The 25,892-nt window shown below is 43.8% G+C and overlaps 1 protein-coding gene across 2 annotated transcripts in view; it reads right to left on the bottom strand.

The window, feature by feature from the left end:
- Positions 1 to 13,974, bottom strand: part of LOC122559981 (dysbindin-like) — a 39,725-nt gene extending 25,751 nt beyond the window's left edge. Inside the window, exon 1 of one of the 2 annotated variants that reach the window (XM_087995006.1) lies at positions 13,606 to 13,974. Coding sequence is in view for 1 of the 2 variants with exons in the window: in XM_043710103.2 (XP_043566038.1) it covers positions 13,606 to 13,642 (37 nt within the window). In the remaining variant the exon portion in view is untranslated. The remainder of the gene's footprint in view (positions 1 to 13,605) is intronic. The other variant, XM_043710103.2, reaches the window with a different exon arrangement.
- Positions 13,975 to 25,892: the final 11,918 nt, after the last annotated feature.

The raw sequence follows: 25,892 nt of genomic DNA, 5'->3' as shown, positions 1-25,892 counted from the left end.
AAAAGAGAGGAGATAAATTTTGAATGTAAACTTGTAAGCAATATCAAAATGAACAGCAAGAGCTACTTCAAATATATAAAAACGAGAGGCTACAGTGAACACAGGCCCCTTCGAGAATGAGGCCGGTGAAATAATAATGGGGAAACGAAGTAAATGACAGGGGGGTTGAATAAATGCTTTGCATCAGTCAAGGTCACTAACAGCATTCCAAAATTAGTAAATAATCAGGGAGCAAAAGGACGAGAGGAAATAAATGCAACAACCAACACGAGAGCAGAAGTACTGGGGAACCTAATCTGCTAAACAACAGTAATCCCCCTAGACTCGGAGATACATCTGAGGATTTTAAAGGAAGTAGCTATGGAGATAGTGGATGCGCGGGTAATAATCTTGCAGGAATCTTTAGATTCTGGAAAAGTCCCAGAGGATTGGAAAACTGCCAATGTAGCACCCTTATTCTTAAATGGAAGGATACAACGAACAGGTAATTGGAAGCTAGTGAGCTTAACATCCATTCCTGGGAAAATGTTAGTCTGTTAGAAAGGATGTAATAGAACAGCATTTACAAATACATACTGTTGACTCCGACACCAAGCCCAGTGTAACTCCTGACATCTATACCAGGCCCAATTTAACTCTAGTCTCTGACACCAGGCCCAGTTTAACCAGTGACTCTGCCATCAAGTCTATTTAATTGCCTGACTCCTTCACTAAGCTCAGGTTAACTTCTCACTATGACACTAGACCCTATTTAATTCCTGACTCACACACCAGGCTCAGTTTATCTCCTCATTCTTACATCCATCCCGGATTAACCCCTTTGCTCCTAAACCAGGCCCAATTTAACTCCTAAATTTGACACCAGATCAATTTAATTCCTGACTCCTACATCAGTTCCAGTTTAACAGCTCGACTCTGACATTAGGCCCCATTTAACTCCTGACTCCCACATCTATCCCTATTTAACCCCTGACTGATGTACCAGGCCAAGTTTGATCCCTCATGCTGACGTCAGGCCTAGTTTAACTCCTGACTCCCTCACTAGGCCCAATTTAGCTCATGACTCAATCACAAGTCCCAGTTTGACTCCTGACTCCTGACTCCTACCCCAGGCCCAGTTGGATTCCTGACCTATAGCAAATCTGGTACATCATACTGGGATGTTACTGCTGATTGACCAATACACATTGGCACTGCTGGAATCTGGAAACAGCTTGACCTATTTAAGCTGCTGTCCGCCTTTCCTGGTCTCAGATTTGAAAATACTTTGATGAAAATTGCACCCTTTTTTCTCAGCATTAACTTTCTAACTTTTAAACTTACTTGTCGATTCTGAACTTTTCATCAGAGTCACATACTTGGGACAGTTTTAGAATTCCCAGCACAATCTTTAACAGTTTTATGAAGCTGTTTTATACCAGAGTCCATATTTTGGAAAAAAGTCTTAAAATTCTCCAAAAATTAGGATTTAGGATGCTTTAATTTCAAACTACTCCATAGTCCCACCTGTCCCTTAGCTCAGAGATATGTCTATACTCTAATCCTAGTCTCAGTTGTGTCCCTCGTTTTACTTGCTTCATTACTGTTGGCCTCTTCTTCGCCCTAAATTTCTGGAATTTCCACCAGAATCTCTCCCCCTCTCCAACTCTCCCCTTCTTCAAGATGCTGCTTAAAAAACTACCTCCCTAATAGCCAAAATCTGGATCAATCTCCCATAATAGTCATTGTTTTGGCTTTAGTGTTACATTTTGTCTGATTGCTGAGAAATAAGATGGGGACACGTTATATAGCACACTATATTAAAGGTGCTATATAAATGCCTGTTGTTGTAAATGCTGCTTCGCTAAGCTTCCTCTTTTGCTGGTCGTTTAATAAACCAAGTGCATGGTCAAAACCCACTATTGTAGCCATCCAGTGACTGAATGTAGCGTTTTATATAGTAACGATGTTATCATATTGCATCAACAAAAAAAGCGATTTTATTTTCAAAGGAAGTTCTTTTCACTTGAGTCACAGGAAGGATTTTAAAATCCAGCTGCCAAATGAACACAGTACAAGTGTTGTAAGACTGTGTTGCTGTTGTTTTCAAATTCATAGGAGAAAGTGAGCACTGCAGATGCTGGGGATCAGAGCTGAAAAATGTGTTGCTGAAAAAGCACAGTGGGTCAGGCAGCAAAGGAGCAGGAGAATCGACCTTTCGGGCATGAGCCCTTCTTCAGGAATGCCCGAAACGTCGATTCCCCTGCTCCTAGAATGCTGCCTGACCTGCTGCGCTCTTCCAGCACACATTTTTCAGCTCTAATTCATGGGAGAGGCTAAGTTGCATTCATATAAACCCAGTCTGGGAGTGGCTCCACTTACAGTTCACAGATTTATCATAGAATCCCTACAGTGTGGACACTGGCCATTCGGACTATCGAGTCCACACTGTCCCTCCGAACAGCATCCCACCCAGACCCATCCCCTATCCTATCCTTGTAACCCTGCATTTTCCATGGCTAGCCTGTATCTCCATGGACACTACGGGCAATTTAGCATGGCCAATCCACCTAACCTGCACATCTTTCGACTGTGAGAGGAAACTAGAGCACCCAGAGGAAACCCACACAGACACAGGGAGAACGTGCAAATTACACACAGTTGCCAGAGGCTGGAATCAAAACCGGGTCCCTGGTGCTGTGAGTCAGCAGTGCTAACAACTGAGCCACCGTGCTCAAACCTAAGATGGCTTTGTCAATGTTTAAAGACCTGGAACTGTTCGACACATCGACTTAGAGTCGGGTTTGTTCAGTCAGTCTGACAGTGAAAGGAAAGAGCAAGAAGAGACTGTTCAGCCTTTCAAAGCCTGTTCCACTATTCAACAAACCATAGCTGCTTTATAATCCTAAACCACCCACCTGACTTCTTATTGCTCAGTTCCTGGGCTAACTAAAGCGTATCAATCTCAGATTTAAAATTATGAATGGAGCACGCACCCACTGCACTTTGTGGGAGAGAGAGTTCCATTTTAGTTTTCCTCCTTCTTTGAAGAAATGCCCTAAGTTCTCCCCTGAATGTCCTGGTGATAGGAGGTAAATTCCTTTCAAAATTCTAATAAAACTTCAGCCAGATCACCCCTCAAGCTTCTATATTTCAGAGTTTACAAACTGAGTTGTGCCTCCTAATCTAATCCTTGAAGTTTGTGATATTGGGAGGCAATAGTCTGGCCTATATGTGACTCTAGACCAACAGCACTGCGTTTGCCTCTTAACAATCCCCTGAATTGGACAAGGAAACCATTTGGCTTTCACACAATTAGGGATGAGTAACAAATGTTACAACAACACCCATATTCCAGGAACAAATTAAACAAAAACTCGGGTGAATTTTGTACTGCTATCCTTTGTGTCCAGGGTCCTCCAGATGTTGTAGCAGAATTGGCTCCCTTTTATATGATATATTACATAATATAAAAAAAAACACAGAAAAAGGCCATCAGCTCAAACAGTGAATAGTGGCCACTACACTCTGAGAAAATTTGATTTTGACCAGCAACGTTCACTCTCAGCTGTGAAACTCAGTTTCCTAGAAGCTCCGATATAGTTTCAACTTTTTTTTAAAGCTGTCACCTAAAATATTTAAAGATCTTGTGTAATTAAGATGTGGAGGCAACAGCGCTGGACTTCACCTGACAAAGGAGCAGTGCTCCAAAAGCTTGTAATTTTAAATAAACCTGTTGGACTATAAGCCATAAGCTATAAGTGTGAATTCTGACTATGTCTAAGTAAATGAATGGGGTGTGCCCAAATGAGAAGTGTTGATGATGGCTACTACCTTTTAATGATTGACAGGGATCCATAGCTATCTGCTGACATTTCTAGTTTCTCACCAATGGTAAAATGCTCAGATTTTGGTTAAAACACCTATGTTAAATTTTCTTGCGTCTTGGATGACTTCGAACTAAGCAGAGTTGAAATCCATCTGCCACTGTTTTGTCAGCTGTCTCAATCCATCAAGCTATCAATATCTCTTTCTGCTTCCTGTCTGCACCACTTACATGGTCACCAATCTTTGTGACATTAGCTTAACAAGAAACACTGCTGTCTGTTGCATTATCGCAGTCATTAATAAATAAGACAAAAGAAGGTCATCCAGTTATATTATGCCTTTGCAACCTCTGGATATTCACAGCCAATTAAATGCTTTTTAAGGCATAATTGTTGTTGCAATGTGGTCAGGTGATATGCAAACAGCAGTGTGACAGTTAGAGTGTATCCAAGATAGAGAGTGATCAAAGTATTTTGGGGGGTGGAATGAAGGGATCTAGTGATGCGGGCACATTGCTCATAAACCATTCCTCTATTCACATGCTGGACCCAGCACCCACACATTCACAGCTGGAATCCACACACACCAATGTTCACAGTCCACGCAAAGTGTAGGTGACCATCCAAATAAAGGTCGTGCACCAGACATGTTTATCCCAGGCTGGGAATGACCATGAGCTGAGAGTCCTAAGCACTGACGTCTGTCTTGCACACATCACAGGAAGGAAGGTTCCCACGTTTCAATAAAAGAACCTTGTCAACGGAACACAAAGGAAGTCTTTGTACTTCAGTGTGAACAGCGAGCAGCTACAGACCAGACAGAACTCACTCAGGGTGCATACTGATCCATTCTCTCCTACATTCACAATGGGGTTTTGGTTTAATTAACACAACCACTGCTATCAGTCAGAAACTGCATTGAAATCTGTGGTTGATGATGGATCTACTGGATTAGGTTCCCCCTTGAGTTCCTGTCATCCTGCTGGGTTACATTCACTCTCCGCTACTCATTGTTAAAGAAATTGTTGGCTTAAATAGTTTTCCCACTCAGTGGAGGAAGATCTGGGCCACACTAGTCATCATAAACTGCACTCTGATATTTTCCAAGTGACTGCTTGCTACAAGTGGACAGTTTAACTCAGATAGGGAGACTCCTGTCCCCAAAACTAAACAAACATTCTCCCCTCCTCCAAGCTCAGTACTGTCGATAAAAAAGCATTTCTTCTGCATATTTGATCATTGCAAGGAAAAGTCCACTATTGAATGGTTCACTTCAGTTGTAGTTGCAATGAATCAAATTAATAACAGTTAGAAAAGCAACTTCATATGCACAGCAAGGTCAAAGGTCACAAAATAACAGCTAGGCCATTCCTTCAATGTTTAGATCAAGTGAAGTGATCAGACTCTGGTGGAGGATCTACATCGATTTTAATCTGGAATCAAAGAGTTTACAAAGTGGTGGTGCTGAAACACAGCTGGTCCTGTTTATATTTTTCTGTTTTGCTTCAAAGGAGTGCCCAATCCTGGTGCTTGATCCCTTGATCCCTGATCCCTTCACTATTTAAGACCTCATCTATATCTCTCTTAAATACATTCAATGACCTGGCCTCCACAGCTCCTGTGGCAATGAGTTCCACAGATTCACCACCCTCTGGCTGAAGAAATTACTCCTCATCTCCATTTGAAAGGATCATCCCTTCACTCAGAGGTTGTGTCCTCAGGTCCTGGTATCTCCTACTACATCTTTCCATATTCACTCTATCCATGCCGCTCTGTATTCTATAGGTTTCAATCAGATTCTCCTTCATTCTTCAAAATTCCAATGAGTACAGGCCCAGAGTCTTCAACCACTACTCATGTGACCAGCCCTGCGTCCCCAAGATCATTCTTGTAAACCTGCCCTAGACACCCTCCAAAACCAGCATATCCTTCCTTAGATATGGGATATATTAACCTTAAGAGAATCCTGAACTAGGATTTCCAAATCCCTTTGTGCTTCAGATTTCCAAAGCCTTTCCCCATTTAGAAAATAGTCTCCACCTCTATTCTTCCTCCCAAAATGCATAACCTCACACGTTCCCACACTGTATTCCATCTGCCACTTCTTTGCCCACACTCCTAGCCTGTCCAAGTCCTTCTGCAGCCTCGCACTTCCTCAACACAGTCTGTCCCTCCACCTATTTTTGTGTGGTCTGCAAACTTAGGAACAACATATAACAATGTATTCGGATGATTAATGTATAACGTAAATAGTGTGGTCACAACATGACCCCTGTGTTACTCCACCAGTCACTAGCTGGCATCCTGAAAGAGACCCCTTTATTCCCACTCTTAGCCTTCTGCCAGTCAGCCAATCCTCTACCCATGCCAGTACCTTGCTCCTAACACCCTGGACTCTTCCCTTATTTAGCAGACTCCTGTGTGGCATCTTGTCAAAGGCCTTCTGGAAATCGATCACAACCACTGGCTCTCCTTTGTCTAACTTGCACATTACTCCCTTAAAAGAATTCTAACAGATTTGTCAGTGATGACCTCCCCTTGACAAACTATGCCGACTCAGCCCTATTTTACCATGCACTTCCAAGTACTCTGCAATCTCGTCCTTAGCAAAGGACTCTGAAATCTTACTGTGACCGAGGTCAGGCTAACTGTCCTATAGATTCATGTCTTCTGACTCCTGCCTTCTTAAACAGGGGTATTATGATAGCTATCCTACAGGTCTCTGGGACCCTCCCTGACTCTAGCCATTCCTGAAAGATCACCAATACCTCTACAATCTCTGCAGCTAATCCTTCAGAATGCTGGGATGCAGTCCACCTGGCCCAGGTGATTTATCCACCTTTAGACTTTTCACCTTCCCCAGCATCATCATCTTCTTCATGGTCAACATGTTTCGTTTTCTAATCTGGAAGGAGCCGATGTAAACATGGTCAGTGTCACACACACTGGCAACGCCATCCTCACTCTGCTCTGAGGCTGCAGGTCTGAGTCCACAAGGTGGCAGAGTTTGGTGGGAACTTCCTTCCCGAAGTGGGGGCAAAGGCAGAGCTGGAGGAAACAGAAACAACTGTGGGAAATTCTGAGTGAGGAGTCCTCGGGATGAGAGTCCTTCCCCTTCCCACTCCTCCTCCTCCAGCAGGGTGTCCTTCTCTGTGCTGCATCTGCACCACCTCCCTGCAGCTCAAGGGGGCTGTGACATGTAATGCCCACAACTGGGAGAATGTGGTCTGAGCAGACCCTTGGAGCTGGAATCAGGGCCATCTTGACATGCAGAGTCACATCCGGTCAGTGCCAACAACTGTAAACAACTCTGCTCACCTCCAACTACACCTATTGACAGATCCAATGGGAAGTAATCAGCAGCTGACCTTGGAACAGATATGACCCCTTTAACAGGTCCTTCTTGTTGTTGAAGGTAAACTTAACTCTGTGTTGGAGAAAGGGTCTTACTTGCCAGAGGGAGTTTGAAAACAGCAGCACTGGTGCAACTCAGTGTTAGACATTGACTGTGCTCTCAATCTCTGCAATCAGATCTGCATACTTCCAGTCCATTGTCTAATGTCCGCTTTCACACCCTGGCCAAGGTAGGATTTTGGCCAGTGCTAATGGTGTGCCCCTGCAGCATGATGTCTCAGAGCATTATGAATCTAAATTTAGCTGCAGACAGCGCTTCCTGAAACAGATCTGACCTCCCGAAAATATATCATCTTTGCTAAATCATGTCAGCTTCTTGAATCATGCTAACCCTCATTAAACATGTCAGCATCTTTAAACATCACAGCTCCTCCCAACAGCATCAGAATTGCTTTAATTTCTCCCAGTCTGATTTGAGTGTTTGAACCAAAATGCTGCATGGAGTAATTTGTCAGCAATTCAGAATGGTCTGCATCAGGCATATTGACAACCCCCAGTTACAGGGTCAGTGGCAGTAACTGAGGCTCAGCAGGCAGGAAGACCCCCTTCATCACTCAACAAAACTGCTTGTTGAGCAACGTCTCAGTGTGCAGATTACACCACAGTATTAATGAGCGCCCCTATCTCTCAAAGCTGCAGACTGATCTAACTCCATTTCAGTTCCAGCAGCTTTAATGATCAACTTCTGTTCCTGGGTTTTTAACACAGCCAATCATTCTTGAAGCAGCCAGCCTAATCCAATTGACTACTGTCATTGTATAACCCTGACCTTAGCCCATGTCACAGTAAATTATTACCACATGTTCAGATAAATCCTGTGCAAGGTCACTCCCTCCTGCAATGTGGACCTGTCAGTACACATCTTCACCAGACTACTGTCCGTACCTAATGTAACCCAAGTAAACCACTATTCCCATCCAGGCTATTCACTATACCACTGTCCATACCCAGTGTCCAATCACTGTAGTGCTGTCCGTGCCCAGTGACCTCGCCACAGCACTGTCCGTGCCCAGTGACCTCGCCACAGCACTGTCCGTGCCCAGTGACCTCGCCACAGCACTGTCCGTGCCCAGTGACCTCACTATAGCACTGTCCGTGCCCAGTGACCTCGCCACAGCACTGTCCGTGCCCAGTGACCTCACCACAGCACTGTCCGTGCCCAGTGTAATCACTGTAGTGCTGTCCGTGCCCAGTGACCTCGCCACAGCACTGTCCGTGCCCAGTGACCTCGCCACAGCACTGTCCGTGCCCAGTGTAATCACTACAGCACTGTCCGTACATGGTGTAACCATTATAAAACTGCCCATAGCCATGTAATTATGATAGCACTGTACTTATGCAGTGTATTCACTATAGCACTGTCTGTGCAGCACTGTTACTAACCAGTAGATTACTGGAGCACTGACTTTATCCAGTGTAATTCCTAGAGCACAGTCTCTAACAAGTGTAATAACTGAAGCATTGTCTGTACACTGTACAATCACATCTTCTCAAGCTCCCTCTGAACCTTGTGTTTCATTAAGAGCACCCTCATTCTCCTAAACTGGAATAAATAAATGCATCACCTCTTTAGCCATCCTTGATTCGTCAACCCCTTTGTGCAAAGGATCAGTTTAGTAAATCACTTTTGAATTGCCTCTGTTGTGAACAGATATTTTTTTAAACACAGGACTAAAATGGTAAACAGTAGTCCAAATATAGCCCCTCAGCAACACTGTACTGTTTTAAGTACTTACAGTCATACAGTATGGGAACAGAACCTTTGGTCCAACTCATCCATGCAGGACTTCCCTATTTTTAAATGCCAACACCTTATCTATGAAGGCCATATTTCCATTTACCTTCTTAACTAGTTGCCATACCTGCATACCAACTTATTGTCTTTCATGCACAACACAAAAATCCCTCTGTGCTGGAATTTATTTGAATCTCTCTCCATCTAAATAATAGCCTGCCTTTTGATTCTTCCTACCAAAGTGCACGAGCTCACACTTTTCTGCATTAAACTCCATTTGCCAAGTTTTTGCCCACTCACTTAGTTGATCTATCATCCCCTTGCAGGCTCTTCCTGTCCTCATTACGACATGCCCTGTCACCTATCTTTGTATCATCAACAAATCTGGATGCATTACACTCTGCCCCTCCTCCAAATCATCAATATAGATATAATTGGGGCCCCAGACTGACCTTTGTGGCATTTCACTTTGTTCCAATCTGGAAAAGACCCATTAACTCCAACTCTTTTTCTTCTGTGCATTCATCAATCTTTAATTCATGTTAATACATTGCCCCAAATACGGCCAGCTCCTATCATAGAGTCATAGAGATGTACAACATGGAAACAGACCCTTCGGTCCAAACCATCCATGCCGACCAGATATCCCAACCCAATCTAGTTCCACCTGCCAGCACCCGGCCCATATCCCTCCAAACCCTTCCTGTTCATATACCCATTCAGATGCCTCTTAAATGTTGCAATTGTACCAGCCTCCACCACTTCCTTTGGCAGCTCATTCCATACCCATACCACCCTGTGTGTGAAAACGTCACCCTTAGGTTTCTTTTATATCTTTCCCCTCTCACCCTAAACCTATGCTCTCTAGTTCTGGACTACCCCACCCCAGGGAAAAAAACCTTGTCTATTTACCCCTCATAATTTTGTAAATCTCTATAAGGTCACCCCTCAGCCTCTGACGCTCCAGGGAAAAACAGTCCCAGCCTGTTCAACCTCTCCCTGTAGCTCAGATCCTCCAACCCTGGCAACATCCTTGTAAATCTTTTCTGAACCCTTACAAGTTTCACAACATCTTCCCGATAGGAAGGAGACCAGAATTGCACGCAATATTCCAACAGTGGCCGAACCAATGTCCTGTACAGCCGCAACATGACATCCCAACTCCTGTACTCAGTACTCTGACCAATAAATGAAAGCATACCAAACGCCTTCTTCACTATCCTATCTACCTGCGACTCCACTTTCAAGGAGCTATGAACCTGTACTCCAAGGTCTCTTTGTTCAGCAACACTCCCTAGGACCTTACCATCAAGTGTATAAGTCCTGCTAAGATTTGCTTTCCCAAAATGCAGCACCTCACATTTATCTGAATTAAATTCTATCTGCCACTTCTCAGCCCATTGGCCCACCTGGTCCAGATCCTGTTGTAATCTGAGGTAACCCTCTTCGCTGTCCACTACACCTCCAATTTTGGTGTCATCTGCAAACTTACTAACTGTACCTCTTATGCTTGAATCCAAATCATTTATGTAAATGACAAAAAGTAGAGGGCCCAGCACCGATCCTTGTGGCACTCCACTGGTCACAGGCCTCCAGTCTGAAAAACAACCCTCCACCACCACCCTCTGTCTTCTACCTTTGAGCCAGTTCTGTATCCAAATGGCTAGTTCTCCCTGTATTCCATGAGATCTAACCTTGCTAATCAGTCTCCCATGGGGAACCTTGTCGAACACCTTACTGAAGTCCATATAGATCACATCTACTGCTCTGCCCTCATCAATCCTCTTTGTTACTTCTTCAAAAAAACTCAATCAAGTTTGAGAGACATGATTTCCCACGCACAAAGCCATGTTGATGATCACGGATCAGTCCTTGCCTTTCCAAATACTTGTACATCCTGTCCCTCAGGATTCCCTCCAACAACTTGCCCACCACTGAGGTCAGGCTCACTGGTCTATAGTTCCCTGGCTTGTCCTTACCACCCTTACATGTGCAATAATGCTTTATGTAACAGCTTGTCAAATATCTTCTGAAAATCCAATGCACCATGTCTACAAATTCCCTTTCTTCAACTGGATATTGTCAGGGTTGGAGGATTTGAACTACAGGGAGAGGCTGAATAGGCTGGGGCTGTTTTCCCTGGTGCATCAGAGGCTGAGGGGTGACTTTATGGAGATTTATAAAATTATGAGGGGCATAGATAGGGTAAGTATACAAGGTCTTTTCCCTGGGTCGGGGAAGTCCAGAACTAGAGGGTATAGGTTTATGGTGAGAAGGGAAAGATTTAAAAGGGGCCTAACAGGCAACTTTTTCATGCAGAGGGTGGTACATGTATGGAATGAGCAGCCATAGGAAGTGGTGGAAGCTAGGACAATATAACATTTAAAACACATCTGGATGGGTATATGAATAGGAAGGGTTTAGAGGGATATGGACCAAGTACTGGCAAATGGGACTAGATTAATTTAGGATATCTGGTTGGCATGGACGAGTTGGACTGAAGGATCTGTTTCCATGCTGTATATCTCTATGACTCCAATTTCACTTATTGAATCCTCCAGAAGTTAATCACTAACTTATCAAACGTGGCTTCCCTTTCAACAGACCAGGCTGACTCTGATTGTGTTACACTTCACTAAATGCCGTGCGATTTCTTCCTTAATAATAGACTCCAGGATTTTCCCAGTGACAGGTAATAGAGTAACTGACCTAATTTCCTGCTTTCTGTCTCCCTCCCTCCTTGAATAGGAGAGCCGCATTAGTGGTTTTCCAATCTGCTGGAACCCTGCTAGAATCCAGTGAGGGCTGGAAAACTTCAACCATGGCCTTCACTAACTATTCACTGCATTCACACTCACATTCATTATCCTCATGAGCTCAGAACTTTGACCAAAACGTTAACTCTGATTTCTGTTCACAGATACTGCCAGACCTGCTGAGCTTTTCCAGCAACTTCTGTTTTTGTTTCATCACTGTAATACTTCCTGTACCCAGTGTCCTCACTGTAGCACTGCACATGCCTGATATAATAACTACAGCACTGTCTGTACCCAGTATAATCACTGTAACACTGTCTGTACCCAGTGTCTCACTACAGCACTGTCTGTACCTAGTATAATCACTGTAACAGACTGTACCCAGTGTCTCACTACAGTGATGTCTGTACCCAATATGATCACTGAAACAATGTCTGTACCCAGTGTCTCACTGAAACAATGTCTGTACCCAGTGTCTCACGAAAGCACTGTCCGTACCCAGCATAATCACTGTCGCACTGCCCGTACCCGGTATAAATCACTGTCGCACTGCCCGTACCCGGTATAAATCACTGTCGCACTGCCCGTACCCGGTATAAATCACTGTCGCACTGCCCGTACCCGGTATAAATCACTGTCGCACTGCCCGTACCCGGTATAAATCACTGTCGCACTGCCCGTACCCGGTATAAATCACTGTCGCACTGCCCGTACCCGGTATAAATCACTGTCGCACTGCCCGTACCCGGTATAAATCACTGTCGCACTGCCCGTACCCGGTATAAATCACTGTCGCACTGCCCGTACCCGGTATAAATCACTGTCGCACTGCCCGTACCCAGTATAAATCACTGTCGCACTGCCCGTACCCAGTATAAATCACTGTCGCACTGCCCGTACCCAGTATAAATCACTGTAGCACTGCCCGTACCCAGTATAAATCACTGTAGCACTGCCCGTACCCAGTATAAATCACTGTAGCACTGCCCGTACCCAGTATAAATCACTGTAGCACTGTCTGTACCCAGTATAAATCACTGTAGCACTGTCCGTGCCCAGTATAAATCACTGTAGCACTGCCCGTACCCAGTATAAATCACTACAGCACTGTCCGTACCCAGTATAATCACTACAGCACTGTCTGTACCCAGTATAATCACTACAGCACTGTCTGTACCCAGTGGAGAAAGTGAGGACTGCAGATGCTGGAGATCAGAGCTGAAAATGTGTTGCTGGGAGAGCGCAGCAGGTCAGACAGCATCCAAGGAGCAGGAGAATCGACGTTTCGGCCATGAGCCCTTCTTCAGGAAACCAGTACCCAGTACTGGTCTCACTACAGCGCTGTCTGTACCCAGTGTCTCACTACAGCTCTGTCTGTACCCAGTATAATCACTGTAACACTGTACCCAGTGTCTCTCTTCAGCACCGTCTGTACTCAGTATAATCACTGTAACCCTGTCTGTACCCAGGTCTTACTACTGCACTGTCCTTATCTTGTGAAATAATTGGAGCTCTATCCTGACCCAGTGTGAAGATCACAGCACTGTCATACACAGCACATAATAACAATTTCTTGTTTAGCTAAACTTGCATGAATGGGGGAAGTTATGAAGTTTGTCTAATAGATTCTGACAGTGCCTTTCAGTGATACAATGTCTGTCTGAACGCATCGTCGGTTCTAATCCTCTGCAAGTAGCAAGATGATGGCTGACTCTGTCCACCACCTCCACACTGCCTCAGCTCCAACATGCACCCGGAGCTGGGTTGCAAGTGGGTTACTGGCTCTGCATCAGCCTCGGTCCTGAGCTTTCATTCTCGCCATCTCTCCACATTCCTGTCCGCCGAGCCAGCCTCTCTCTCTCTCTCTCTGCTCTCGGAGATGGTCCTCACTTACCCGGGGTCCTCTTGCTGGCTGGTGCCTGACCTGACATCTCCAAAGAGGATGGGGGTGCACTGCTGACTCCAGAGGGGGCAGGTTAGCAGGTGCTGATTGGCATCTCCTGGACCAGGCGGCTGCGGGGCTGAGCAGACGTCTGGAGGTTACCACTGCGCTGCTCCGCTGACTGACATCCAGTGGGAAAGACCAGGGCCATGAGCCTGGAACATCACTGCAGCCCATGGAGCAGCAACTACCTCAGCTCTGCTGCAGGGGGGGAGCGGAGGGAGGGTGCTGACAATAATACAGCACCAACAACAAGCATTAACAAAACACTGATCCAGCACTGACTCGGGACGCAGACCCAACTAGAAACTCACTTTGCTGAGCGTGCCTGCGGTCAGATTCCAGAGTTAAGCTTTCCTCATTGTCTGCACCCCCCCCCTCCGCGGTTGGTGTGCGCGAACTGGGACTAACAGCTAGTTCTTTAAATCACTTCAGTCTACACCCCCCCCCCCCTCCCCGAGCTCCTATTAACTCTAGTCTGCCCATAAAAAACACGGGAGAATGTAATCTTTGAGCTACAATCACATCTTACACAATGCCCTTGTTATTTATTTTTCAGCCAGTCTTTGCTAACAACCTCCTTATCAAGGTGAGGAATATTAATGCTGGAGGATTGGAAACTTCCCCCAATGCCTCCACCAAACACTCCCAGATAGTGTCAGGAGGATTTTCTGCACAGGGTCTCGCGGCTCTCTTGTTACTAACCCACCCCTTCTCTGGTTATACTGACAACCAGTGACCTCCTGCTAAGGCAGTGAATGGATTAATGCTAAAAACCTACCACAATGGCAATAGCCATTGACTTGAATGAAACACCCCTGATGGAAACAATGAAATGAATAGCATTTTGAGTGAATGCACCCACATGTTCTCACCAGTGTCAACCCTCCCCCCCCCCCCCCTTCAAAACCAGGTAATGGAGTTCATTCAACCGATCCGAGTGCGCAGACCAGAGGGTCCATCAGAGAAACACACAGCCAGGGGACCAAATCTCCGAGTTTGAAGGATGGGGATAATTGCGCTACCCTTCGATTATTAACTCAGGTTGGAGAAAAGCCAGGGATGGAGGTACAGAGGTGGAAGCAGGTGGTCCTGGTGATAATGTGAACACAAGGTGAGAATCTTAACTCAAGATTGAAGGTAGCACCAAGATTGTGAACAGACTGGTTTAATCTCAGCCAGTTGCCAGGGAGAGGGAGGGACCCAGTGGCTCGGGGAATGGAGCTTGAAGTGGGGTCCAAAAGAAATTATTTTCTTTTCCCAATACTTAACTGGAGGGAATGTCCACTCATCCAGCACTAGATGTCAGGTAAGCTGTCTGATGGTTAAGCAGCAGTGAGGAGGTAGGTGGAGGTAAGGTCTACCAACCCCTTTGGAGACTCATAACAGGATTAAACCACTTGCTGACCATCTCAGATCTTCTTGCAGGTCTCAAACTGATCAAAGATCCCTGCAGAGAATCTTTGAATTACACTGTCCCATAATGTGCACAGCAGGAGACCCAGCAATATTCCTAGTATTTCTGTCATAGCCATACTCTTCCTAAAAAAAAAGACTATCTTAAAAGGAAGTTGGTCTTACTTCTGCAAGGGCCTCAGCTTGACTTTCAGTGAGTTTTCCAAATGGATTAAGCATGTTTTATTTGCAGTAGTTACTCTTTCTCAAAAATAAGGAGTTGTCTGTTTTCCCTGCTACAATGCAAATGATTGCAACGGTATAAACCAGAGGATCAGTGGTGACTGAGTTGGTGCTCAAGACAGTCGGAGAGATGCCATGTCCCAGTGTTGAGCGTGTGGATCAAAAGAGACCCTCAAGGACCACCCTGAAAAGAGAATGGGAACATGTGGCCAGAAAGGTCAATGCCAAGGGATTAGACTCAAGGAGATGGCATTGGTGCCACAAATGGTTAATGATCTCACATAGGTGGTAAATGCCAGTGAGTAAAGCTTCACATGATATCATCAACCTACCATAATTCTTTCTTCTGAATACAACAAACACCTGTCATCATCAGCTGATTCTCAACTCGAGGATGCTGGCTACTGAGCATTTGAATTTCTTCCATGGATTTTCATGGGACTGAACAGGCCAATATTTGACACACACATCTTTGGGGACATGGATCAGGATGCCCCATGGGATTTTGAGAGCAGACTTTGTTTGCTTCATAGAACATAGAACATTACAGCCCAGTGGAAGCTCTTTGGCCTTTGATGTTGCACCGACCTGTGAAACTAATCTAAAGCCTATCAAACCTACACTATACCATTTTCATCCACATGTCTATCCAATGACCATTTAAAAACCCTTAAAGATGGCGAGTCTACTACTGTTGCAGGCAGGCAACAGTAAAGAGACTACCTCTGACATCTGTCCTATATCTATCACCTCTCAATTTAAAGCTTTGTTCCCTCGTGCTAGTCCTCACCATCTGAGGAAAAAGGCTCTCACTCTGCACCTTATCTAATCCTCTGATTATCTTATATGTCTCAATTAAGTCACCTCTCAACATTCTTCTCTCCAATGAAAACAGCCTCAAGTCCCTCAGCCTTTCCTCATAAGACCTTCACTTCCTTTCCCTTCCACCATTCTGCCTCCTCATTAAGATGTTGGGACTCAAACCTTAACACAACTTGATGGACAAATTGGTACCATTTTATACCAGTGATGGCAAATTTCTCCCTGTCATTAAAGTCATTGCTGTTTTGCTTCATTGTCCTCTCTCGGGTCACTCAGTATTGAAAAGTTGAAGAATAAGAACTTGGTGAAAGGAAATGCTTTTTAACTATCAGGTACAATGTCCAAAACTGCAGAGTTGATCTTACAGAGGTTTTGCCTAAATACAGGTTCATCCACAGACCAATTAGGAAGCTGAAAGAGCAGTAAAAGCAATGTCATTGTTAATGGTCAAAATTTCTGCTTGGGATTTAATTTTACTGAATTGTTCAGTCATGAAATTCACCTGCAGAGTTATTAGGCAGGAGGTTGAAAGTAGAACTTCTGTTATGCCAACAAACCCTCAGACTAAGTGTAACATTTCAGAACCATGAGAGTATGTGAGAGATCAAGAACGAGAGTAAGAGGAAACAAAATAATTGGTCTAATTCCAAGCTGCTGTACCAGGCCAGAGGGTTTGTATGACAGATGGAAAATCAGAAGGTACAGTCCTCAAAAAATCAAAACTGCCTTGATTTATATCATTCATACTTCAATGGCAACATTCAGAAGGAACAGAAAAGCATTGATTTTACTTGAAGCAGTGAGAAATGTTGAGTATGACAACTATAGCTTAGGGATAATGAGAACAGAGTTGTATCAATTTCCTCACAGAATGATACTTGGGTTAGAGAAATATATCATCCTTATTTAGCAATAATGCAAATTAAAGAGCAGGCATCCTATGAAAGCTCCACCCCAGACTTAACATCTGATATCCAGCCTTTGGGTGTGTGATGGGATTTGGGGAAGATTCTGAGATGGAGAAATTAAAGAAATTGTTGGATATGTGTTAATATAAAAGCTGAAAGAAACTTGGGGCTGGAGAGGGAGGGAAATGGGAATATAGTAATACCTCTGATTTTTTTTTAGATGAGATTACAGTGTAGAAACAGGCCCTTCGGCCCAACAAGTCCGCACCGACCCGCCGAAGCGCAACCCACCCAGACCCATTCCCCTACATTTACCCCTTCACCTAACACTAGGGGCAATTTAATGTTAACAGTCACATGCTATCAAAACTCTGAGAAAAGGTGATGGAGTAATTGTACTAAAATCATTATTCTGTTTATGAATATGTGAATAAGAAAGTTTATTGGAAATTCTGAGAGTCAGACAACAGTCATTCTCAGATAAAGTTAAAAATTGTACAACACCAGGTTACAGTCCAACAAGTACAAGCTTTTGGAGCGCTGCTCCTTCATCAGATAGTTAGTGGGGCAGAATCAAAGGATACAGAATTCATAGTAAAAGATCAAAGTGTCATACAACTGATGCGCTGTATTGAACAAACCTGCTGTTAAGTCTGAGCTGAGATGTCACTTTTTTTAAAACTTTAAGTTATCTCAGGAATGTAACTTGAAAGTAGTTCTGGGAATTACATATTAATGAATCAAAACCTGCAGCCCCATTCTAAGTTATTAAAGACTTTACAGCAATCTAGATTTGTTCAATACATCACATCAGTTGTATGACACTTTGATCTTTTACTATAAATTCTGTGTCCTATGATCCTGCCCCACTAATTCCCTGATGAAGGAGCATTCTAAATAAACCTGTTGGACTATAACCTGGTGTTGTGTAATTTTTAACTTTGTCCACCCCAGTCCAACATTGGCACTTCCACATCATTCTTAGGTAAAGCACAGACTCAGAGTTAGGACAATACAGTCTTAAGAATGGAGACTGTATAGGGCACATGGATGATAGTAAAATGTAGGGTAGGCAAGTTAGTTTGATGTTAGAGTACAATAAAAGGCCAGCACAACATCAAGGGCCGAAGGGCCTGTACTGTGCTGTACTCATCTATGTTCTAACATAAACCCAACAGTTAAACCTCATAATAGCCAGAAACCTTGAGGACTAATCAGCTAAGGGTTGTATCTGTGGTGTTAGCTCAATCCATGACATTAACTATCAGAACAGTAATAAATATACACTTTCAATTTTCAACTTCCATCATCTGATAGTTAAAGCCAAGTGTAAACAGATATTACAAAAACTGACTTAAAATTGTTTTCAGAATCACTTGACCACAGTTTGAGGTAAATCCAGGAAATTAATGTTAAAACAATTGAAACTGAAACCACCATTTTATCTGACAGTGTTGGAATCAGGCAACTGAGTCATTGTCACAAAATTTATGTCTCCTGTTTCAATTCAAGCTTGTAAGCAAATATTGTACATCAAATGTCACATGCTGTTGGAAAGACAATGGAGCCAGACTTGTGAATATATAAACAAACCATATTTCAACAGCTGTTTTTGAGTAGCAGAGCAAAGAGAAGGAAAAATAAATTTGTAGCATCAAGATCTAAAAGTTTCTCTCACTCTCTATCTCTGTCATGTTCTCTCTGTTTCTCTTTTCATCTTAGAAAACAGTGTTAGTTGAAAAATCAAATTAGGGAAATGACAATTCATGGAAACTTAATACATTTACAAACTTTGCACTATTGATGAACGTTTGTCACAATTAATTAACTATAGCCTCAGGTTAAATGTCTACCACAACAAGGTTTATAAAGACTTTAAAACTGTATTATATTTATTCCTTTTGTCAGTACCAGACACCCTTTAAAACTGGTTACCTATATTTGTGTGTGTGTTTGATGTTGCATTTTGTCTTGGATTAGTAAGTAACAAAATTCCATTGGCTTCTTAATTTTGATTGGTACTATGTTTGAATTATAGCTGCATGCTATAAAGAAATGTAAATATTTATTGCGACTGACAGAGAGGGAGTTGAAAAGAGGGGAGTTGATTCACTCCTTCTCACCAAACCAACACCATTCCGGCAATAGTATTGAAGACTTGTGTTCCAGAACGTGCAGCTCCTCTAGTCAAGCTGTTCCAGTACAGTTACAACACTGGCATCTACCTGACAATGTGGAAAATTTCCCAGGTTGTCCTGTACATGAAAAGCGGGACAATCCAATCCAGCCAATTACCACCCCATCAATCTATACTTGATCATCAGAAAATTGATGGAAAGGGTTATTAATAGTATGATCAAGCAGCATTTCGTGTGAATTTCTGGGGAATGACTGAGAATGTATTCAAAATTCCCAGGGTATTATATAAAACTAGCCAGTTGGAAAAGTCTAGTTGTTCCATCAAGCCTGTCCCACACTTAGAAAGGGTGTAACATCAGGACTCCCTCCCTCCCTCCCTCTCTTCCCCTTTCTGTCCCTCTGGGATGACAGGACTGTCATATGAGGAGAGATTCTGCTCCCGCCTCTGCAACTGGATCCTTGACTTCCTGACACACAGACCACAATCAGTAAGGATAGACAACAACACCTCCTCCACGATAGTTCTCAACACCCCTGCCCCACAAGGCTGTGAACTCACCCCCCTACTATACTTATAACTCACAACTGTGTGGCCAAATTCTGCGATAGAGGTTTACAAAATAACGAGGGGAATAGATAAGATGAAGACCAAAGGTCTTTTGCCTAGAGTAGGGAGATCAAAACTAGAGGACATAATTTTAAGGTGTACTGAGAAAGATTTTAAAGGGATTTTTCACACAGAGTGGTTCATGTGTGGAATGAACTGCCAGAGGAAGTGATAGATGCAGGTACAGTCACAACATTGAAAAGACATTTGGACATGTGCAGGGATAAGAAAAGTTTAGAGGGATATGGGCCAAATGGGGAAACATGGTCAGTACAGACAAGTTGAACCAAAGAGCCTGTTTCCATGCAGTATGACTCTATGACTCCATGTTATCTCTACAACTATCTCTTTAGGAGGAGCAGATTTATGTAAAAAAAATTGAAGACCAACAACAGCAACTTCTGCATCTGCAGTCCTCACTTTCTCCTAACAACAACTTAAAGTCTCTTTAATCTTCTAAAATGCCCTGGAGTGTTTCACATGAAGATTTTCAAACAGAATTTGACACTGAGACACAGAAGGGGAGATTAGGACAGATGGGATAGTTTTTAAGGAACGTCGTGTCAGAAAAGTGGGAGGGAAAGGGAAGGAAGAGGGTAGAGGGAATAGGAAGAAAAGAAAGTAGAGGGAAGAAGAGAGTTAATGAGGGAATTGCAGAGATTAAGGCCCAGATGCTGAAGGCCTCTGGGATGGAAATCCAGGGTATGAATTGATGGAGCACAGATACCTCAGAGGATGGTGGCTGGTGGAGGTTGCTAAGACAGTGGAAACCAGATCAGGAGATCATTTAATCTCATGTAATCTATAAAGATTTGGTATGATGTGATCACTGCTGCAGTCAGGAATGTGAATCAGTGCTAACTGAACCTTCACACAATGCTGTCAGTATTATGTGTAAAGACCACTTTTGGACTGTAGACTTAAAAATTAAAAAAGATACTGATTTAAACTGAGGGACTGCAAAAGATTAATTGTGAGCTGTATTTAGAAGGTGGCCTTATTTAAGCTCTGCAGGGGGTGTCTGGGTATAGTTTGCCCAGTGACAAGACTTTTGATTTGTGTTACAGTCAAGACCAGTTGTGTGTGTGTTCAGGAGTACTCAGCAGAGTGGCAGTGTCCTGACTGGTTCCTGGATGAGTGGCTACAGCTTTGTGTTTGGACAATACAGCAGAAACCTCCAGCTTCTGACTGAGAAAACATCTTTCTCTTGGTCCTTTGTGTGAGTGGAGAAGTAAAACATTGATTCAGCTAGCTCCTATCTCTCTGCGTCTCTGCAAATTCCCTCCTTGAAAAGGAAAAGTGAAAATCCACCTTCAGAGAGAGAGAGATCATAGAATCATAGAGTCATAGAGATGTACAGCATGGAAACAGACCCTTCGGTCCAACCTGTCCATGCCGACCACATATCCCAACCCAATCTAGTCCCACCTGCCAACACCCAGCCCATATCCCTCCAAACCCTTCCTACTCATATACCCATCCAAATGCCTCTTAAATGTTGCAATTGTACCAGTCTCCACCACTTCTTCTAGCAGCTCATTCCATACACGTACCACCCTCTGCGTGAAAAAGTTGCCCCTTAAGTCTCTTTTATATCTTTCCCCTCTCACCCTAAACCTATGCCCTCTAGTTCTGGACTCCCCCATCCCAGGGAAAAGACTTTGTCTATTTATCCTATCCATGCCCCTCATGATTTTGTAAACCACAATAAGGCCAACCCTCAGCCTCCGACGCTCCAGGGAATACAGCCCCAGCCTGTTCAGCCTCTCCTTATAGCTCAAATCCTCCAACCCTGGCAACATCCTTGTAAATCGTTTCTGGCTCGAAGGGCTGAATGGCCTACTCCTGCACCTATTGTCTATTGAACCCTTTCAAGTTTCACAACATCTTTCCAATAGGGAGGAGACCAGAATTGCACGCAATATTCCAACAGTGGCCTAACCAATGTCCTGTACAGCCGCGTCATGACCTCCCAACTCCTGTACTCAATACTCTGACCAATAAAGGAAAGCATACGAAACGCCTTCTTCACTATCCTATCTACCTGCGACTCCACTTTCAAGGAGCTATGAACCTGCACTCCAAGGTCTCTTTGTTGAGCAACACTCCCTAGGACCTTACCATTAAATGTATAAGTCCTGCTAAGATTTGCTTTCCCAAAAAGCAGCACCTCGCATTTATCTGAAAATAACTCCATCTGCCACTCCTCAGCCCATTGGCCCATCTGGTCCAGATCCTGTTGTAATCTGAGGTAACCCTCTTCGCTGTCCACTACACCTCCAATTTTGATGTCATCTGCAAACTTACTAACTAGTGAATGAGTGACTCTCCAACTAGTGAATGAAAGATTGAGAATCAGTGTGTCCACATTCTCATATCCTCATCAAAGCTTCAAAATGAATTGGAAGGGATTTGAATGAAAACAACTCATCAGCATTGTAATCCAGACTGGTGCCAGCACTGTGCTTCACTGATCACATTCCCATTATATTAGAGATGTCTCTCACTGTATTGTCTCCAGGGAACCTAAGAATCTGTCTCTATCTCTGTCTCCAGATGGAGACCAGTTTACCCAAAGCAGCTCTTCCCAGACTAGCCATCCTTGTTGCTGTCAGGAGTTGAGAACCCTCTGCCCATCAACACTCTTCAGACCTCCACCATCTTTCTCAATATCTCACCTTGGGCCCTCCTGTGCATGGGTCCAATCAGTCTGTTTCCCCTACTAATGTTGTCTGTTCTCATATCCCCATTGTTGGCGATCATTCACTGACAAATATGATTGTCCACCTTGGAAACTCTGTCATTGGTCATGGGTCCTTGTGTGGCTGATGAGCCTTATCCTAGGGTCAGTAATACTCTGTGTTTATCTACATGCCAGAATTCACGCACTCAGCCTGGAAAGAAATCAAATTCGCACTGGGAATGCGACTGGAACCATCTTCAAAATCAGAGCTAATCATATCAGAGCTAAACTCCTTGAGGAGTTTCCTTCTCGTTTGTCACAGGGAAAACATAACCCACGTTCTCCTGAGTTGCTTTCTTCCTGTGACTGAGGAATTCCTCCCTGAGACTTGGTGTGGCTTGGATATTCCTGAGGAGTTGAAGCAGTCTTCATTCCCAGATAAATCCTAGAAGAACATCAAGGACAGCAACAGCACAAACTCTCCATATCATCCAAAAACACTTGACTTAGTAAATCATTAAACTCTCGATTGTGCTGAAGGACTTGAATGGCCAAGAAATATCAGCACAGTTCTGCAGTTGCGTCATGACTGCAAATGTTTCAAGTGGGAGATCTGAAATAGGCGTCTTCAAAATCCAGACCAGGGTCAAACAAGGATGTGTGATAAACCCCATACTACCAGACAGTGACTATTCACCTCATCAAAACTCAACTACCTTCTGGTGTCAGTAAAAAACATTATCTTGATGGAAAACTCAGTCACCTCTGAGGACTGTCAAACAGAAGCAAATGTTCACCTTGAACATTGCTCCCAGGAATTCAGACAAGCTCCTGAATTCAGTCCACTTTGACTGGACACTGTGTCCAGTTGGCTGAAAGGTGTCTCCTTTATTGCTTCTTGTTCCTTCAACTCCTGAATGTTCAGCATTCGAGAGAGAGAGAGCAAAGAAAATGCTTCAGAAACACTTTGGAGGTCTCCTTGAAGCTGGACTGGTTCGACATTAATGACCAAAAGGAACTCGCTACCAATCGTTTGAAATGGTGACGACATCTCCATTTAGCTGCATCACGTTTTGAGATAAAACACTTTAATGAGGAGGCAGAATGACACCAAAAAAGGGGATCTCACCCCCCCCGCAGGATCCCACTGCCTTGTGGGATACCCTGGTTCATATGACCAAAGGCCTGTTGCTGAAGCATTTCAATTTCATGAAAAGCAGCAGTTGCAGAAATTCACACCTTCATGCCCAAATCAGCTGATGGTATCAGTATGACAGTGACAGCCAGTACTCAATTACAGTGCAGTACAGTAAAAGAATCCTAACAAAGCACCTTCTTTAGTACTCAGACCCAGAGAATGTTGGAGAAATTCAGCAGAATTGGCAGCATCTGTGGAGACAGGAATAAGGTAAAAGTTTTGAACCCAATATGACCCTTCTTCCGAACATTGACCTGTTCTGAAGATGTGATACTGGAGTGGAAACATTAACCCTGTATCTCCACGCATCTTGCCAGATCTGCTGAGTTTCTCCAGCATTCTTTGTCTAGATCAGAGTGGTGCTGGAAAAGCACAGCAGTTCAGGCAGCATCCGAGGAGCAGTAAAATCGACGTTTCGGGCAAAAGTCCTTCATCAGGAATACCTGAACGGCTTTTGCCCGAAGCGTTGATTTTCCTGCTCCTCGGATGCTGCCTGAACTGCTGTGCTTTTCCAGCACCACTCTAATCTAGACTCTGGTTTCCAGCATCTGCAGTCATTGTTTTTACCCTGCATTCTTTGTGTCTGTTTCAGATTTCCAAGATCCAAGTTATTTTTATTTTATCCTTTAGGGTTCAAACTACTGGCTGCACTGAAAATACTCCGTAAGATAAGGCAAGTAATGAATATGAATATAAGTAATGTATATGAATATACACTTAACGGTAGGACCCTAGGGAGTGTTGCCGAACAAAGAGATCTTGAGGTGCTGTTTCATAGTTCATTGAAAGTGGAGTTGCTGGTAGACAGGGTTGTAAAGAAGACGTTTGATACACTTGCCTGTATTGGACACTGCATTGAGTGTAATGTTGCAGCTGTGCAGGACATTGGTTCGGCCACTTTTGGAATACTGTGCTCAGTTCTGGTCTCCATGCCATAAGAAAGCTGGTGTTAAATGTGAATGAGTTCAGAAAAGATTTACAAGGATGTTACCGGGCTTGAAGGGTGTAAGCTATAGAGAGAGGCTGAATAGCCTGGGGCTATTTTCCCTGGAGCTTCAAAGGCTGAGGGGTGACCTTATAGGAGTTTATAAAATCATGAGGGGCCTGTATAGGGTAAATAGACAAGGTCTTTTTCCCAGGGTCAGGGAGTCCAAAACTAGAGGGCATAGGTTTAAGGTGAGAGGGGAAAGATTTAAAAGGGATGGGAGGAGTAACTTTTTCACACAGAGAGTGGTGCGTGTATGGAACGAGCTGCCAGAGGAAATGGTGGAGGCTGGTACAATTACAACATTTAAAAGGCATCTGGATGGGTATATGAATAAAAAAGGTTTAGAGGGATATGGGCCAAATGCTGCAAATGGAACTAGATTCATTTAGGATACAGTAGCTCCCCCCGTACCTGCGGGGCATATGTTCCATGACGTATTGTGGAAGCCCAAAACTGTGGGTAGGAGCGATCCCATTCATTTTAATGGGAAATTTACCTTCCCGGCAGCCCCCGGTCCCTGGTTCTGGAAGGTTCCCTATAATATGTTCAGGCAGCAGTAAACTGTGGGTAACTGAAACCACAGAAAACGATTCCGCGGCTATGGGGGTTGCCCTGTATGTGGATGGCATGGATGGCTTGGAGTGGAGGATCTGGCTCCGTGCTGTATAACTTTATGACCCTAAGATACAGGAACAGAAGTAGGCCATTTGGCCCATCGAGTTTGTTCTGCAATTCATTGTGGATGTAGCTATTCCGACCATCCTTGACTCCACTTCCCTGCCTTTTCCACTAACCTTTGATTCCCTTATTGATCAAAATCTGTCCATGTCAGCCTTGACCACTCTTAGTAACCCAGCCTAAAGAAATCAAAACAATGCAACCAGCATGAATTTAAACTGATGACCCTATGAGTAAGAGTCTCATGTTTTACTAACTGAGCTAGCCAGCTCATTGGAGTGATTAACTGTTTAAAGTCTCATGTGCAGAACAATTACAGTCCAACATTGTGAGATGTAAGTACTGTCTGTTTGAAGATATGTTCCTACTTAACTTTGCCTTATGCTGGGTCTCTGTATAAAATAGTGATTGCAGTGGTGTGGCCACATTAAAGATTGTTGCATTTCCACAAGCGCAGTATTAAATTACTGAATAAATATCCCCACAAAATCTTACACACATTGTGGTGGACAGAGAGGATTGGCTGCAGCCCTTCACCCTGGTTCTGATACTCACAAAGTAAGGCATGATTTCAGATA

This window comes from Chiloscyllium plagiosum, unplaced genomic scaffold (genome assembly GCF_037043375.1).
Source record: "Chiloscyllium plagiosum isolate Xiang-an unplaced genomic scaffold, Cpla_swu_hap1 HiC_scaffold_15, whole genome shotgun sequence".
NCBI lineage: Eukaryota > Metazoa > Chordata > Chondrichthyes > Orectolobiformes > Hemiscylliidae > Chiloscyllium > Chiloscyllium plagiosum.
This window is presented reverse-complemented; position numbering and strand designations above follow the sequence as displayed.